General features: G+C 41.6%; 1 protein-coding gene across 6 annotated transcripts in view; it reads left to right on the top strand.

Annotated features, from left to right (window-relative positions):
• FAM193A (family with sequence similarity 193 member A) overlaps positions 1-16,241 on the top strand; it is a 50,800-nt gene that overhangs the window by 19,021 nt on the left and 15,538 nt on the right. For 2 of the 6 annotated variants that reach the window (XM_048515641.1, XM_048515642.1), the window contains 5 exons: positions 3,967-4,203; positions 6,052-6,244; positions 8,169-8,441; positions 9,537-9,810; positions 13,123-13,309. In XM_048515641.1, coding sequence (XP_048371598.1) covers positions 3,967-4,203; positions 6,052-6,244; positions 8,169-8,441; positions 9,537-9,810; positions 13,123-13,309 — 1,164 coding nt within the window. The remainder of the gene's footprint in view (positions 1-3,966; positions 4,204-6,051; positions 6,245-8,168; positions 8,442-9,536; positions 9,811-13,122; positions 13,310-16,241) is intronic. The other 4 variants (XM_048515645.1, XM_048515643.1, XM_048515644.1 and 1 more) reach the window with 4 other exon arrangements.

Genomic DNA, 16,241 nt, shown 5'->3' with positions numbered 1-16,241 from the left:
CTCTGATGAGACCTGGACCCCACACAGTTCTGAATGGCCTGTAAGACACTGGGCCTATGGTTGAGGGCAGTTGGCCAAATTTATCCCCTAATACCTATCCCCTACAAACAGTTATTTTGCACTATTTTGCACATCAGGAGTCTGCAACCTGCGGCTCTCCGGATGTTCCTGGACTACAAATCCCATCAGCCATGCTGGCAGGGGCTAATGCGAATTGTAGCCCATGAACATCTGGAGAGCCGCAGGTTGCAGACCCCTGCACTACATTGTGACATTTAATCATTGCTGCTGCTGTCCATCTTGTTCAGGGAGAACTGAAGGTGCCATTTTTAAATATTTTAGATGTATCATCATTTATTGTTATTGTTATATTGTTTGTATGGTTATTTTATGATATAGAATATTGTTAGCCACTCTGAGCCCCAACTTGCTTGAGAAGAGTGGGGTGGCAATTGAAATAATAATAATAATAATAATAATAATAATAATAATAATAATAATAATAATAATAATAATAATAGAGGCTCCCACAGCTTCACAGCCATTTTATCAAGTGCCATTTATATTCTTCCTCTCCATCTGAACATTTCTATAATGGAGACGGCTAACTTGCCTATTAAAAAAAAATAGCACTATTTTGGGCATCAACCACTGGCATAGTATGTAGGCAGGGAGGTTTCTAAAATGCAAGCCATCAAAGGGAAATATTCTTCCTTCTACAAATATGATTTTTATCTTGGTTTTTTCTCTTTCCTTTACTGTGCATATTCAGTCCACTGCCATGGCATATTTTCTCTGTAAATCCCTCCCTTGCTATTGCTGTCACCTTAACTTAACTGGCCACCCCTGCCTTAACTAGTAGTCATCTTTCTGTGGCCTTCCACTACCATGTCTTCTAATTAAATTACTATTGTCTGTTCAGAACTTATTCCTGCGTTGGTTTCTTGTCCTCTCCCATAGTTATCTCACCCCTTTAACTTCAAAGCTCCCTGTTGGCCTTGCCTTCTCTATCACTTTGCACTCTCATCCCGAGAGTTCCTTGCTTGACCTTCAGTCCTTCAACTCTACCCTTTTTATCCACCTGAAGTTCTCTTCCTTATTTGAATGACTCTACCCATTCTCCTGTTTATAAAGGGAAAGTTTTCAGCCCGTTTTATCCAGAACTCCCCCCCAGAATACCCAATTCCCTGTCCCTTCCAATCCATCTTTTAAGCTTAATTAAGCTTTATTAAGGCTGAATACCATAGCTAAATTCGTGTATCTTCATTCTGTTACATTCTTGTTATCCATACTCTGCCCCCCCCCTCCTTTTTCTCCTTGTCAAAATCGGGGCAAGAACATTGTTTTTGTTTCTGTTATTGTACAAAACAGCATGTCCATTTTCATAAACATGCACATTTTAAATAACATGCACACACATCAGACAGTGAAGAATAGCAGTGCCACATTGAATGTAGAATATATACAGTTTTTACGACTCAAGTATTTTTTGTTTTTGTTGAGAGGAATTGTTGGTAGAGATTTAACCATATCTTGATTATAATTGATTGGGTATATTACATTGTAGTATATTGTAGACCAGTAGTATATGTATCAAAGTAATAAAAAAAGCTTATCAAAGGTCATTCATAAAATAGAAAACTGCAATTATATATATATATATACATACATATACATACATACATACATACATACATACATACATATACACACACATACATATACATACATACATATACATGCATACATACATATATACATACATACACACATATATATACACACACATATACATGCACACACACACATATATATACATATACATTTGTACCCACACACACACACACATATATACACACACCCATATACACACACACATATATACACACATACACACACACAAAATGTTTAAAATACAGCATTTAAATACATTTAAAATCCTTTAAGACTCTGCTGCATAATGGAATCCGACATACCAAGGCACAAAATCTAGCAACTATATGACATATCTGGTGATTCTTATCTGATAATAAATAGTCCAATTTAATTTTGTTGATTTGACCAGGACTCCTGTCCAGCAATGGACTAATGATTTCTAATCGGGCCATCTTGTTGTGAAGACATCCCAGCAGCAGAAGTTAAATTGATGCAACCTCCCTTAGTGGGATTTTCTTATATTTGCACTCGAGCACTGTGGAAGGAAGGGCCATGCACCCTGTGAGCATGGAAGTTCTTCTCTTGATTATAATTGGACAGGGTTGTTGGAGTGAAATGAATGGGACAGGGAGCTGTTCTTCGGGTCAGAATTTAACTGTCCCCATCATATTTTTTGCGGAAATGTGTGTAACAGTGTTCATGTTCGGATAAGCAGTGACTAAGAACTTAACTGACTCATTCTTCGGCTGACTGAGGTTCAGTTGTTTATAGTTGATTTCTACAATAATTCGTATTGTAGTTCTTTCTTAGTTCTGTCGTGTCAGACTGAGGTTCCGCAGTTTAAATTTAGGCAACTTGCTGATCTCTTTCTTCACCACCAGAGGCTGCAAAACCATTGTTCAGATGGAGCTTGCTGTTTGTCTTGTTACCTTTGCTAGTGAGACTCATGTGAATTCCTGCATTCATATATATGGCTTCAAGGGCTGTATTCTGCCAGGTGCTCCTGTATATGGAAAAAACCATCACATAATGTGATACCGTTTGTTAGTTTGAAGTGTACCCCTCCACTTAACCCAACAAGTTGTCATAGCTGTGTTACCAAAAAGCAATTCAAAATCCCCTCAATTCCTATCAGAATTTAGTGTAAGCTCTGTGGAGTATGTGCGTGTGTGTCTGTCTTATTTCTTTTGAAATAAGAATTTACTATTATTTATTGGCACAAATAGTTGGAAAATTGGGGATCACAGAAATAAATGTGGCGGTGGATCATACCATCAAGTCGCAGCTGACTTATGATGACGCCATAAAAGGGTTTTCGAGTCAAGAAATGTTCAGAGGTGGTTCGCCATTTCCTGCCTCTGCATGAACTTAGGGAGAACTGTGAATGGACCAGTAGGCTTCATGTGGAGGAGTAGGAAATTGAAGCCATTTCTCCAGATTAGACCCGGCCCCTCTTAATCACGATACCATTCTAGCTCACCCAGAAAGACATACATATTTACATTTATTTCCTTTTTTATTATGACAGAGTCTTGAGATTTGGTGTCATCGATCACCTTTCTTATGAGGAGAGGCTGCAGCGTTTGGGACTCTTTAGTTTGGAGAGGAGACATCTGAGGGGGGATATGATTGAAGTCTGTAAAATTATGCATGGGGTAGAAAATGTTGACAGAGAGAAATTTTTCTCTCTTTCTCACAATACTAGAACCAGGGGGCATCCATTGAAAATGCTGGGGGGAAGAATTAGGACTAATAAAAGGAAACACTTCTTCACGCAACGGGTGATTGGTGTTTGGAATATGCTGCCACAGGAGGTGGTGATGGCCACTAACCTGGATAGCTTTAAAAGGGGCTTGGACAGATTTATGGAGGAGAAGTCGATTTATGGCTACCAATCTTGATCCTCTTTGATCTGTGATTGCAAATGCCTTAACAGTCCAGGTGCTCAGGAGCAACAGCTGCAGAAGGCCATTGCTTTCACCTCCTGCATGTGAGCTCCCAAAGGCACCTGGTGGGCCACTGCGAGTAGCAGAGAGCTGGACTAGATGGACTCTGGTCTGATCCAGCTGGCTTATTCTTATGTTCTTATTCAGTGCTCAAAGATACAGACCAATGACTATTTCACAACTTTACCTGAACAATAGTTTGAAGATAGGGCGGTAACTCATATAAATTAAGAAGGCTTTAAGCTTATTTTTTTAAATAAAAATGACACATTCTGCTATTTTAAAAAATTAGCGAAGCATATTCTTGTAATGTTTTTCTGTATGATTCAAGTTGCGCACTCTGCTTTTCTTTAATTGCTTGCAGGCTGATCAAGGTTCAATTTGTTGTGAATGCCATGTGTGTAAACAGGAAGCCTCTGATGCTGAAACAAGATGTCTTCCTGCTGGGCATCAGTTTAGGATCCCAGAAAATCCTACCCATCCTGCTCTTCACCTTTATCCTCACATCCATGGACAAATACCCTTGCATACTCTTCCTCACTTACCTCCTCCACTATTCCATCCATCTTTATATACAGCTTCCTCCTCTGCACAGAGTAAGGTAAGCCTATTACAGAAGCTGTCCACAGATTTCCAGGAAACGGCTTCCACGCAGCTGCATTTGAACAATTAAAAATAATTGACTTGCTCACTCAATAAATGCTGTCAAGTAGTAATTAACGAGACACAGTTTATGATAGCAGCAGATACTTTGTAGGACTTAAATAGATAGTTGCTGAAACTCTTTTAAAACAAAGCACATGAAACTAACTGAAATGCAATTATAGAATCTCAGTAATTCAAATTCATTTTGTGTTGAGGCTGTAATTTTAAGTAAGGGTGTAAAGCTTTGATTTTCTTTCAAATATTCTGTTAAAATGCCTTTTGACCTGCTAGGGAATATATACAGCAGACTGCAAGATCCCATGGAAATCAGAAAGGGGCAAAGGGGTACTTCTCCTAGCAGGGACGATAGCATCCAGAGTGTCTATTGTGACTGATAGGCTGGTATTCTTTTTTTATTGACATAAAGTGGGAAAAGGGACAGGAAGCTTCTGACCTTTGAACGAAGAACTGAGCAATGGGTTTGTGTATTTAATTTTAGAAAAGCTGAATTATGGACACCTCTGCAAGGGGAAATTCAAGGGTGTTAGCATAAGAGTAATATATTTACAAATTGTCTCAAGCAAGGATAAAGACTACTGTGATCGTTTACTTCAAATTGAGCGGTTTCCGCTCGTGGTTCCTGTTTTGTACAGTGTGCAAGCGTTCAGTTTTGGGGGGATTATTCAGTTTGAGAAATAAGCAAATAAGCCCCAAACCTACAGCTTGTAGAATGCTTAAAATTGATACAGAGAATGTATCAGCATGACAGATTTTTTTACTGGTTTTATTCACTTGTATCCTGCTTTTCTCCCCAGTAGAGATCCAGAGTGGTATAAAAGAGCTTTCAAGCTGCACCAAAGGCTTCTGGGACACAGAAGCAAAAATGCCTGTTTGTGATACTGAAGTAAAAGAAGATAGTGGTGCAGAGTTGTATAGCTTCCAGGACTTAGAAAAGCCAAAAGAAAATTAGATCCTTGATGGCATCACTCAGGACACCAGCAAAACCAGTGAAGCTCTACCCAACCCACAAAACAGGCTAGGAATCTTGAAGGCTGAGCCTCAAAAATTAAAAATAATAGTACAGGTGTAGTTGTGCTTTAAAAGGGTTAACAGCCCAATCCAGCTAGAGGGGTGGGCAGGGCAAATCTGCCCTTGTAGGTGGCATTCTCTTCCCTGGGGCACTTACCCTGGCAGAACATCAAATCTGCCAATGGGCAGCTTCCATGGCCCTCCATGGCAGGCAGACATGGTGCAGAGTTCCCAGTCAAGGGTTCTCCGCCACCTCCACCAGCATAGCGAGAGCATTCCAAAGGTGCAGCTGATGTTAGTCAGCTTCCATTCGGCCTTGGCCTGCTGGAACACTGGCTCTAGGAGTTTGGGCTTACACCACCATTTTGCCGAGAAACCCTCTTGGAGGCAGCAGGGTGGTGTTGAAGTGGTTCCGCGCCTTGTCACCAGGGGATCTAGATTGGGTTGCCCAAAACGTAAATGTTGACAGATGAGGAATCACATAAAACAGCTACATTGGTCGCACAATAGACACCATATGCATTTTGGCCCATAAGGCCGCCTTCAGCGGTCACAGTACAGTGTTTGTACTTGCCTACAATCAATCAATAACGTAATCTTTGTAAAAGTCAACGCAAGTTGCATATGAAACCTAGGGATAGGAAAACAATTTAGGAAAATATATTTTAGTAATAGGGTTATAACCAAATTGAAAACTTTGTTATACTAAAAAAAAAAGTTATACCAAAAAATTGGAAAAAAGAAGAATATAAATTAGAAAATACTCTTGTTGTAGGCACTGGTCCAGAATCATGCAAACAAGTATCAAGTGCTGAATACATCACTCCAAGATCATATCTACCCAAGTTGTTTTGGGAATACTCCAGACTGGAAAAGTTCTAAATTTCTAAGCATTTGGGGATCTGAAGTCATGAATGACAAGAACTGGAATTCCTCTGCCTTTTTGCAAGACGTGCTTCCTGGTAAGGGTAAGGTTATCATTTTGCTTCAGTTGAAAAAGTTGCATTTTGAACCCGGATATTGAAATCTATTTGCCTAGTTAGGCAGTTTTGTTCTTGACTGAACACAATTTACTTTCTGGATTCCTTTTTGGAGTTGTTAATTGTTGAACCATACGAAGAAGAGTTCAGAATCGAAGAATTGTCTGTTTTGCCTGTGACAGTTATATTCTGGCACTGTCAAAACTTAGAGCTGAACAGAGATTGTAAGATGTAGATCAGAGGAAACAGTAGAGTATCCCATCAGAGCTTTACCTTTAGTAATTAACTTTATAGAAAAAATGGTTTAGAAAAATATTTTTTCTGTATACAGAAATGTCTACTACAGTTCAGTCAAGAAATGTCTTTTTCTGTATACTGATAATTACTTTCTTTTTTGTGTGATGATGGGGGAGAATGCAGTGGTAATGAACTGTTTTTAGTTGTGTGAATGAAACATATTCATTTAAAAGACATGAAGATGCACAATTGTGCATCTTTTGCAGCTTTAATAGATTCATTTTCTGGAGAATTGTAGAGTCTGCGCCGATGTTTATTTGTAAACAGAATTTTTATTAAACACATGTGGTCTTGAAAATAGTAGACACAGATTGAGGCGAACTTCAGCCCATCTGTTTCTATCAGTTATTTAATTGACTTGCTCACTCACCAGAGCTCAAAGTACTGCATCTGTTTCTAGGTTGGAGCTTTACTGGCTACAGCTGGGTGACTTCAGTTCTGTTACAGGAGGAGGAGAGTGAGGTGCTAAGGAAGAGCACCATCTTTCGTGCCTTGCTAGGGTAGCGTTTCACTGGCCCTGTGTGCCTGTTTTTAACTCTGGGTTCTTTTCCCCCTTATTGTATTGTTATCCAAAGCAACCAGGACAGAATGCATGCATCTGAAAAGGGAAAAGCTAGTTGCGGGGGAAGCTTGTTTCCCCATCAGCAGAAAATTGTCTTTCCCAAGCTGGGTTTTTTAGCCCTTCATCTGTAAGGAGAAAGGTAGATGGACCCAGTTTCCTTCCCCCTGCAACTGAAAAAGCAGCATGCCAAGGGCATATTTTTTGAGGCTGAAAAGCAGCCAGAGGGGAGATAAGCAACCTTTCTGCAGCCATAGACATGAGGTACTGGGTTCACAGTTCTGCTGCAGGTGCTTCCTGCTTACTTTAAATGGTTTTCTTTCGTTAGTGTAGAGAGCTACTCAGAGGAGATAATGCAGGATTTGTATCATGGCTAAGAGTTTTCAGCACCCACCCTCAGTAGTGGGAGCATCATGACTCAGCAGTAGAGCTTCTTTGGATGGAGGCGGTCCCAGGTGCAATTCCTGATATCCCCAGACCAGGTCGGAAGTGATGTGAAAGGCCTTTGCTTGAGATTCTGGAAAGTAACTGATAATCTAGGTGGACAATACTGACCTTGATGAACTAAAGCAGGGTTGGCCAACCTATGGTTCTCCAGATGTTCATTGACTACAATTCCCATCAGCCCCTGCTGTCCATGAACATCTGGAGCATTGGCCACCCCTAAACTAAAGTGTTGAGGCAGTTACATGTATGTTCAGGTCTTACAGTTTGTTGTTATCATGCTCTTGATGAGGAGTAGGAAGGTTGCTGTTTTTCTGACAACTATGGAACCTAGTCCAGTGTTTAGTCCATATTGCAGGCTGGGGTGAGGGTCGCAATTATGTTTGGGCATTTTGCATTTAATAATGCCAATTCCAGCAAATTCTTTGCCATGTGATGTCTGTCACAGCAGATTGTGTAAATAGTGGAGCATTTATACTAACCATGTCAGCATTCTGATTTATTTCCTTCTCTAAATTTTAAAAGCTTACGAGTAAACAGGGCAGTATTTGCATGAACTTGGGTATTAATAGCATTCTGTTAACTGTTCCATGTTTCTTCTTCCATTTGAAGGAAGTGATATGGTAGAGTCAACGCTCTTGGAAGTGAAACCTAATGTACTTCCTGTTATATCTAGTAATGAAGGAATGGTAGTGACTGATAGCAAGAAGAGGGAAAATGTTTTAAAGAAAAAATGTCTATACCATTTCCAAGACGCTGTTATGGACACTAGCAAAGTTGTTATGGCAACCTCGTCAGCAACCTCTTCAGTCTCCTGCACACCTACTACAGTTCAGTCAAGCAACAACCAGTTTAAAGTTTCATCTAAACGATTATCATCACTAGGTAAAGCCTTTTTTTCTGCTTGATTGGTAAAATTATTGCTCCATCCAACATTTAAACTGGAATCCAATAAAGTACAGAGTTTGTCACACACTGACAGAATTTTATCTTTCCTCTGTCCCTGCAAAATGTGTTTGGGTCACGTGGAAATGTTCGATTTCAATGGTCGAATTGTGTTGTGAAGACACCGGTTGTCATTTTGATGTCTTAATGTTCAAGGGAGATGGCAGCACATGAGAGTCCATTTAGTACCTCTTCTGACTTTCCTTTAACCATACATGCAGGAGCTGTGCTGATGTTCAAATCTCAGATGTACTGTTGTGTGTCCTGAACATACATACTTCCTTTGATTCTGACATTTGAACCTTCAGAGCTGCAGATACAGGGCATTTTTCATTTTCTTTGAAAACCTGTGTGGGTAAACTGGTCTTCAAACTTGCAATGTAGAATTTCATTCTGATACTTGAAGCGTTCAGCAGAAATTCTGTAGAGCAAACAAGGGAAATGCCAGAGACCAGATTCTCAGTTAAGGATGTAATTAGATGACCTGTTGGGAATCACGCTCAGTTTATTTGCTTAAAACTATGTCATTGCAAAAGAAATCACAAAAGAAGCCAGTGAATGCATAGTTAACCAACAGATAGACCAGTATAGGGAAACCTTGAGGTACATTCTTAACGTATTATGGAAAATTAAATTGCCATTTAACAGGAAACAGCAATATATTGCCTATGTTTAGCTTTTCTCCCAGATGCTGCAGCTTAAAGTTATCACAGAGTTATCCGAATCAGATAGTAAATAACAGGTATCTTCAGAACTCAGTAATTGAGGTACATGATTGCAATTGTCAACCATCTTTAAGTGGGGACAGTGCTTAAAGTTAGCAGTGTTGGGATTGGGTGTGTCCCCCCGCTCCTATCTGCTCTTGGCTCTGGTGGAGGAAACAGAGATGCCATCCAAACAAAATGTAGTTTATTCTGAACTGTTACACGGGTGCCTGTATTTTAAAGTTTGCAGTAATATCTTGTTTTTTTCTTCCAATAGTTGACATTTTAACCAATCTGAGTGATTCTCTTCCCCCCCCCCCTTCCCATTTAGGTCAAGTATTTCACAGTCTCAGTTCAGAGGATTACTTGCCATCAGCTGCACCTCAGAACAATTCTACGTGCTTAGCGTTGCTTCCTTCTCTCTCTCCTGTGGTGCTGTCTCCAAATTCTGTTCCTCATCTGCAAAGCCCTGATGCCCCATCTTTCTCTGAGGTGACCGCAACAGCCTCTGGCTTCGAGGATCCCTGTTCAGATCTTTATTCTGCCACAACCGCGCCTCCTTCAGCCACGGAGTGTTTGATCAGTGATCCATCTAGATCTTGCAGGTCAGATTTTTTTTTTTTTTGGTCTTTGAATATGTCTTTTAGAATTGTAGTAAAATGCCAAGTTGTTTGGTTGCAACCCAACCACATTTGTAATTAGTAGAAGAAGAAGAAGAGTTTGGATTTATATCCCCCCTTTCTCTCCTGCAGGAGACTCAAAGGGGCTGACAATCTCCTTGCTCTTCCCCCCTCACAACAAACACTCTGTGAGGTAGGTGGGGCTGAGAGAGCTCCGAGAAGCTGTGACTAGCCCAAGATCACCCAGCTGGCATGTGTGGGAGTGCGCAGGCTAATCTGAATTCCCCAGATAAGCCTCCACAGCTCAGGCGGCAGAGCTGGGAATCAAACCCGGTTCCTCCAGATTAGATACACGAGCTCTTAACCTCCTACGCCACTGCTGCTCTCTGGATAGTATCTGGATAAATTGTTTTGAATGGCTGCAGCAGCAACAGAGAAGTTTCATTTCTGAGACGCGACTCTTGTCTTTGTTCACTCAATTAACTTGCTTGACTGTTCTCTGTATATGGAGATCCAGGAGAGAGTTCTTGTACCTGGTGAGGCTGAGTAATCTCAGTACGCCTAAGTGTAACTACAGGGCCTCTGTGCAACAGATCATCTTATGCCCTTGGTTTTTTTTCCTGCTGTTTGTTTTTCAACTTATCTAAGATTACCGTGCTAGTTTTCTATTAAACCATTGTTCCAGGATTGCCTGCCGAGTTTATGACACATATATTTCTGCCCCCACGCTTTCCACGTCCAGGTCTCACCTTTACCCATTGTCCCCAAGCCTCCAGTGTGGTAAAGGGTGTCATGAGTCGTCATGAGATAAGAAAAAGAGGAATCCACCCAATAGCATTAAGGCCAAAACCCTGAGCTACAAGCCAAAAGAGCTGAGATATCCCTTCCAGGCCTACGATTGAGGCAGTGTGATTAAACCACTGTTTGGCCTCCCCTTTCCTTCCCGCTCTTTATTCCCCTCTCTCCTTTTTTCTCTCCATCCCTTTCCCTTCCTGCCTCCTTCCCTTCTTTGCCACCTTCCTTTATGCCTTCTCCTCCTCCCCCTCTTTGTACCTCCCTCTCTTTCTCCCCTCTTGAATAGGCTGAAAATGGGTGGATAAACTACAGTGATTTAGCTGGATTATGAAATGGGTTCCCCATTGGAAAATAAGACAAGGAATGCTGAGGCACCAAACTTCTGTAACTTTGTGGGGATGAGTATTTTAACTATTCTATTGTATTATATAATCGATATTGTATATTGAATTGTGTATGTTATCGCATGTTGGGAGCCGCTCTGAGCCTGACCTTGGCTAAGGTAGGGCGGGATAAAAATCACAATAAAGTAAAAGTGAAGAAATCTGGGCGCCCCACCCTCTAGTACAGTCCCTCTGACTCATTCTTGTGGTGCAGAGTTCTCTCTCCCTCCAGCAAAAGATCAGGTAGGTGTGTGTGGGTGGGGGGTGCTCTATGGTACAAACGTGTATATGCAGCAATCACTGACTGGTGATCAGTTGGGTTTTGTGGTTGGAGACACAGGAGAGGTTCTGTTGGGGGAGGACCTCTCTAATACTCCCTGTGCTAAATAAAGGAATCCACGCCCAGTGAAGATTTGTCCTGCTGTTCCTCTCAGTGTGCATGCAAAGAACAATATGGGTGGAGTCCCCGCCCCTTCCACAGATGCGCTAGCAGTGACTCTTTCTGAAAGCAGCAACAATAAAAGGCAATTAAGAACATAAGAACATAAGAACTAGCCTGCTGGATCAGACCAGAGTCCATCTAGCCCAGCACTCTGCTACTCGCAGTGGCCCACCAGGTGCCTTTGGGAGCTCACATGCAGGAGGTGAAAGCAATGGCCTTCTGCTGCTGCTGCTGCTCCCGAGCACCTGGATTGTTAAGGCATTTGCAATCTCAGATCAAAGAGGATCAAGATTGGTAGCCATAAATCGACTTCTCCTCCACAAATCTGTCCAAGCCCCTTTGAAAGCTATCCAGGTTAGTGGCCATCACCACCTCCTGTGGCAGCATATTCCAAACACCAATCACACGTTGCATGAAGAAGTGTTTCCTTTTATTAGTCCTAATTCTGTAGGGTGCTCCTTGATCCACCTGAGGGTGTTGACCCTTGGGTTGAAGGCAGCTGTTCTGTTGATTATCCCTACCCAGCTTCTTTGGGTGCTTTCTTAGGAACAAATATTCCCTTAAATAAAGACCACTTTGTGGAGCCAATGGATTAGTAGGTATCCAGTGTATTAGATTGTTGTCTGATGTCCATTTATATTTAAATAACTTATAGTGGGCTGTATCTGTATGTATATATTTTCTTTTTTTCTTTTAAAATAACTAATGCTGTATTGCTGTAATACTTTTTTTGTGGAATACAGTTCAATTTGGTTAACAAGTATTATTACTTCCCCATGTACTGGGGACTCCTGGGGGTTGTGACAATTATCTGTCATGCAGACAGCTGCTTTCAAATGCATTTCTGTGAAATCATTGCTTTCACATCCTGCAAGTGAGCTCCCAAAGGCACCTGGTGGGCCGCTGCGAGTAGCAGAGTGGTGGACTAGATGGGCTCTGGTCTGATCCAGCAGGCTCGTTTTTATGGTCTTATGTTCTTAAGACAACAAGGACTTCCTGCTGCCATACCATCATTTTCCTGGGCATTTGGGGGGCTGATTTCGTACCCCCACATGACCAGATCAGTGGCATCCGGGGACATAGGGTATGATGAAGAAGTGAAGCAGGAAAAGTATAACTTGAGTTCTTGGTACTTTGCTGCAAAAGTGTGTCCTATTTGTCTTGGAATTTGAAGATTTTTTTTCCTTTTCCATGGGTTTGTGTTTGACATTAGTCTGTTGCTTATCGTTGTCTCCTAGCTCTGGCAGGTTTTATTCTGTGGATGTACAAATTGAAGAGTGTTATTGATAGAGAAGGGTGGGCGTCCAGTTGCTTTTATTTTAAAAAATCAAACATTTATTTTCAGTTTTATTTTATCGTTAAATCAAGGTCTCGAAGAGTCCCTGAAAACAAATCACTCACTTATTGGTGTCAGTTATGATCTTTTGCTTCAGAGGTGCATCTGTGTTAGTCTGCAATCATGTGTGCATTATAAAGTTCAGGAAGATGGAAAGACGATTGTAAAATCAGTCTTATTGGGCTGCCGTTAGCTGGCTCAGAACCCGGAACAAGTGTAGTTTTCTTTTTTCTTGTATCCCCAAAACCTGATACTCATGATACCATTTTCTGGTTTTCACATGTGTGCAGTTAACAACTGTGGGGCTGGGCTGAAAAGATCTATTTTCCATCTTCATGCAGTGACCCTGAATGTGAAGGCCATCACTGTGAGGACAGCGGCGTATATGACCACCAGCAATACGATGGTGAGGACAGCCAAGATGAAGACAGCTGTTCAGAGCATAGTTCTAGTACCTCAACATCTACAAACCAGAAAGAAGGAAAATACTGTGACTGTTGCTACTGTGAATTCTTTGGCCATGGAGGAGTAAGTTCACAGCCTGTATTATTTATGGGTTCCTTACTGCATTTGCTTTCTACGTAGGCTGCATCTGCAATACATACTAACTGCAGCTGCAGAGTTTATGGTGTGATCCTATGCGGAGTTTCGTCAAAGCCTGTTCATTTTAGCGCACTATGGATTAATTAATGACTTTATTTGGATGTGACGGTGAATCGGTGCTTGTTCAAGCTGGCAAGTGTTTATTCGAGCTCTGCATGCAGGGAGGTGGGAGGCAACAAACCCGGGAGCTGTGTGCAAACCCAGCAACAAACTGTGCCGAAACAGAACCTAATAGTTGCATCCTCTTTTGATATCTGAATGAAACTTGAATATCTGCTGTGAGGGTGGAAGAAGAATGAGTCGCCAGCATTGCCCATCTGTTCTCTCCTGCTGCTTGTGGGAGGGGTAATCCATAGCCTTGGGGCTGCTGCAGTGTCTGATGAATCTGTACCCAATAGAGGAGGAAAGTGGGAAGGGGGTTCACAGGCATCACAGTGAGCTGTTTGTGCCAGATTAGAGTTCAGTGGCAGCTTTTCGTGGTAGCTTCATGCAGTTTTCTGTGCTACACTATAAAGTTCTTTACTGATGAAGTGATTGGAAGAATATCCTACAGCCAGTGGATAGGGTGCATGCAACAGTATCTCTTGCCAAGCCATTCTTTCTATTCCAAATTTCAAATGCAACTGCAACATACCTTCAAACAAAATAAATAAATAATTTAATTTAAGACATTTATGTCCCTGCCTTCCTTGCTTTTCTTGCTAAATATGACACAAGGTCAGAATAACAACATAAAGCTGCAATTAACACTATATGTTAAACGGCCAATAATAACACCTGCATTTTCTATTGTATCCCAAACAAATCAAGCCGAGCCATAGGCCCTTTTTGCTTCTCAAGGGAATCCTCCTCACATCCTCAGGAAGGCTATTTCATAAAATGGGATCTGCAACTGTAAAAGAATGTGAATGAGAATCAGGAAGCCAGGTGGATGTGCTAGAGAGGTTCATACGAAGAAGAGAAGAAGAAGAGTTTGGATTTATACCTTTCTCTCATGTAGGAGACTCAAAGGAGCTTACAATCTCCTTTCCCTTCCCTCCCATGCCCCCACAAAAAAACCCCTGTGAGGTAGGTGGGGCTCAGAGAGCTGTGATTAGTCCAAAGTCACCCAGCTGGCGTGTGTTGGAGTGCACAGGCTAATCTAGTTCCCCAGATAAGCCTCCACAGCTCAAGTGGTAGAGCGGGGAATCAAACCTGGTTCTCCAGATTAGAGTGCACCTGCTCTTAACCACTACGCCACTGCTGCTCCTTGAAGAGGGCTGGTTCTTCAGGTAGGGCAGTCCCTGACTGTGAAAGGCTTTAAGATTAATGAAAGACTCAGGAAAGCTCATATGGAAATAAATATTGATAATCTTCATGGTGCCGCTGGATGTTTGTTTTGTTTTTCTAGATAAACACAGCCACCCCTTGGCATTTAGAAGTAACAGCTGTCACACTTTGAGTGGAATGTAGAAATAAATGATCCGCCACTGCGCATAACTCAATATTGTTATAATAGGAGCCAGACATCTGGCTTTTGAAGCAAGCTGGCTGCTGCATTGTGCATTAAAGAGTCTGAGCTGGTTCAAAGGCTGAACCCCTGTAGAGTCAAGCCTCTTGGTTACCAGAGCATGGATCAGGAGTGGCATGGAGAAAAATTTCATTATCACTTCAGATCTGGGTTGTGGGCGGGTGGGGTTCACTGGGATTACTTGTTCTTGGACAGTACATTGCTGGTTCAATAATGTGTTTCAGTGGATCCTATGAAAATCATTTGACATTCTGGGTTCCCGTTATATTCAGTGTGCCTTCAGCCATCTCCCGCTGTTCCCAGTGGGCATTTTCTGTCACTTCTAAATATGTTCCAAAATTATACCTCGTGGGGAGACTTTTCAGGGAGGCTGGAATGGGTGTTTTTCAACCAACTGACAACAAAATTGCAGTGAAATGAGTGCTGCCTGTTTAGTGAAGAACCAAGTTTCAAGACCAAGGGAACAAGTTCAACGGGCCTCTAAATAAGCTGCCCCAGCTCTGTATTTACCCAGCCATAGAAGAGCAAAAGGGCTCCACCCCCAAAAAAGGAGGGAGGGAAAGAGCACAACAGTTCTCTGTGGCTCATCTCCAAAGGTGATTGGCTGGAGGCGGTCTGTGTACCTTCTTTGCAAGGATCTGATTGGAAGGGAGAAATGTCTTTGCTGAAGAAACCAGCAGAATCAAGAAAAAACACAAGCTAGTAGCTGCAGCTGGCTAGTAGCCCCAAAACTTGAAAACAACATGCATTTCTTTGGGAGGGTAATTTCATTTCAGTAAGAATCCTGACTTCCTAATTCTGTTCTAAAAAATCACAGTAGTGGCTAGAAACAGTGATTTCGTTATGTATACCCCTTGTGGACAGATGAACTGGGTATAGAAAAAGGCATAATCTCTGAGCCAAGTGCAAATGAAAAAATTACATTTTGGCTGCTGTATTAACCTGTTTACACAGTAGGAATGCAAAAGCCAAATAAAGGGCCCCCTTTGAGGTCTCAGAATCTTAAGCCAGTAAACATACTTTGAAGTATCAATCAGCAGCATTTATTGATGAGCTATTGAAGCACTATACTTGACAAAGCCAGTTCTAAGGAACCTGGCATCTACAGACCCATATATCCCCTAACAAATCCCCCCTCCCAACTTCACAGAGGCAGTCTCTGGAACTCAGACTGCCCCAAGGTCAGCTGCTATTAACAAATTAGTTACTATATGATAGTGTGCTTTTGGTATTGTGCTTTTGGTATTGGTATAGTGTGCTTTTGGTAAATTGTTCTCTCTTTCTCACAATACTAGAAGCAGGGGGCATTCATTGAAAATGCTGGGGGGAAGAATTAGGACTAATAAA

The sequence above is a fragment of the Sphaerodactylus townsendi genome, linkage group LG14 (genome assembly GCF_021028975.2).
Source record: "Sphaerodactylus townsendi isolate TG3544 linkage group LG14, MPM_Stown_v2.3, whole genome shotgun sequence".
Classification (NCBI taxonomy): domain Eukaryota; kingdom Metazoa; phylum Chordata; class Lepidosauria; order Squamata; family Sphaerodactylidae; genus Sphaerodactylus; species Sphaerodactylus townsendi.
The sequence above is the reverse complement of the archived record's forward strand: the minus strand, read 5'-3'. Positions and strand labels throughout refer to the sequence as shown.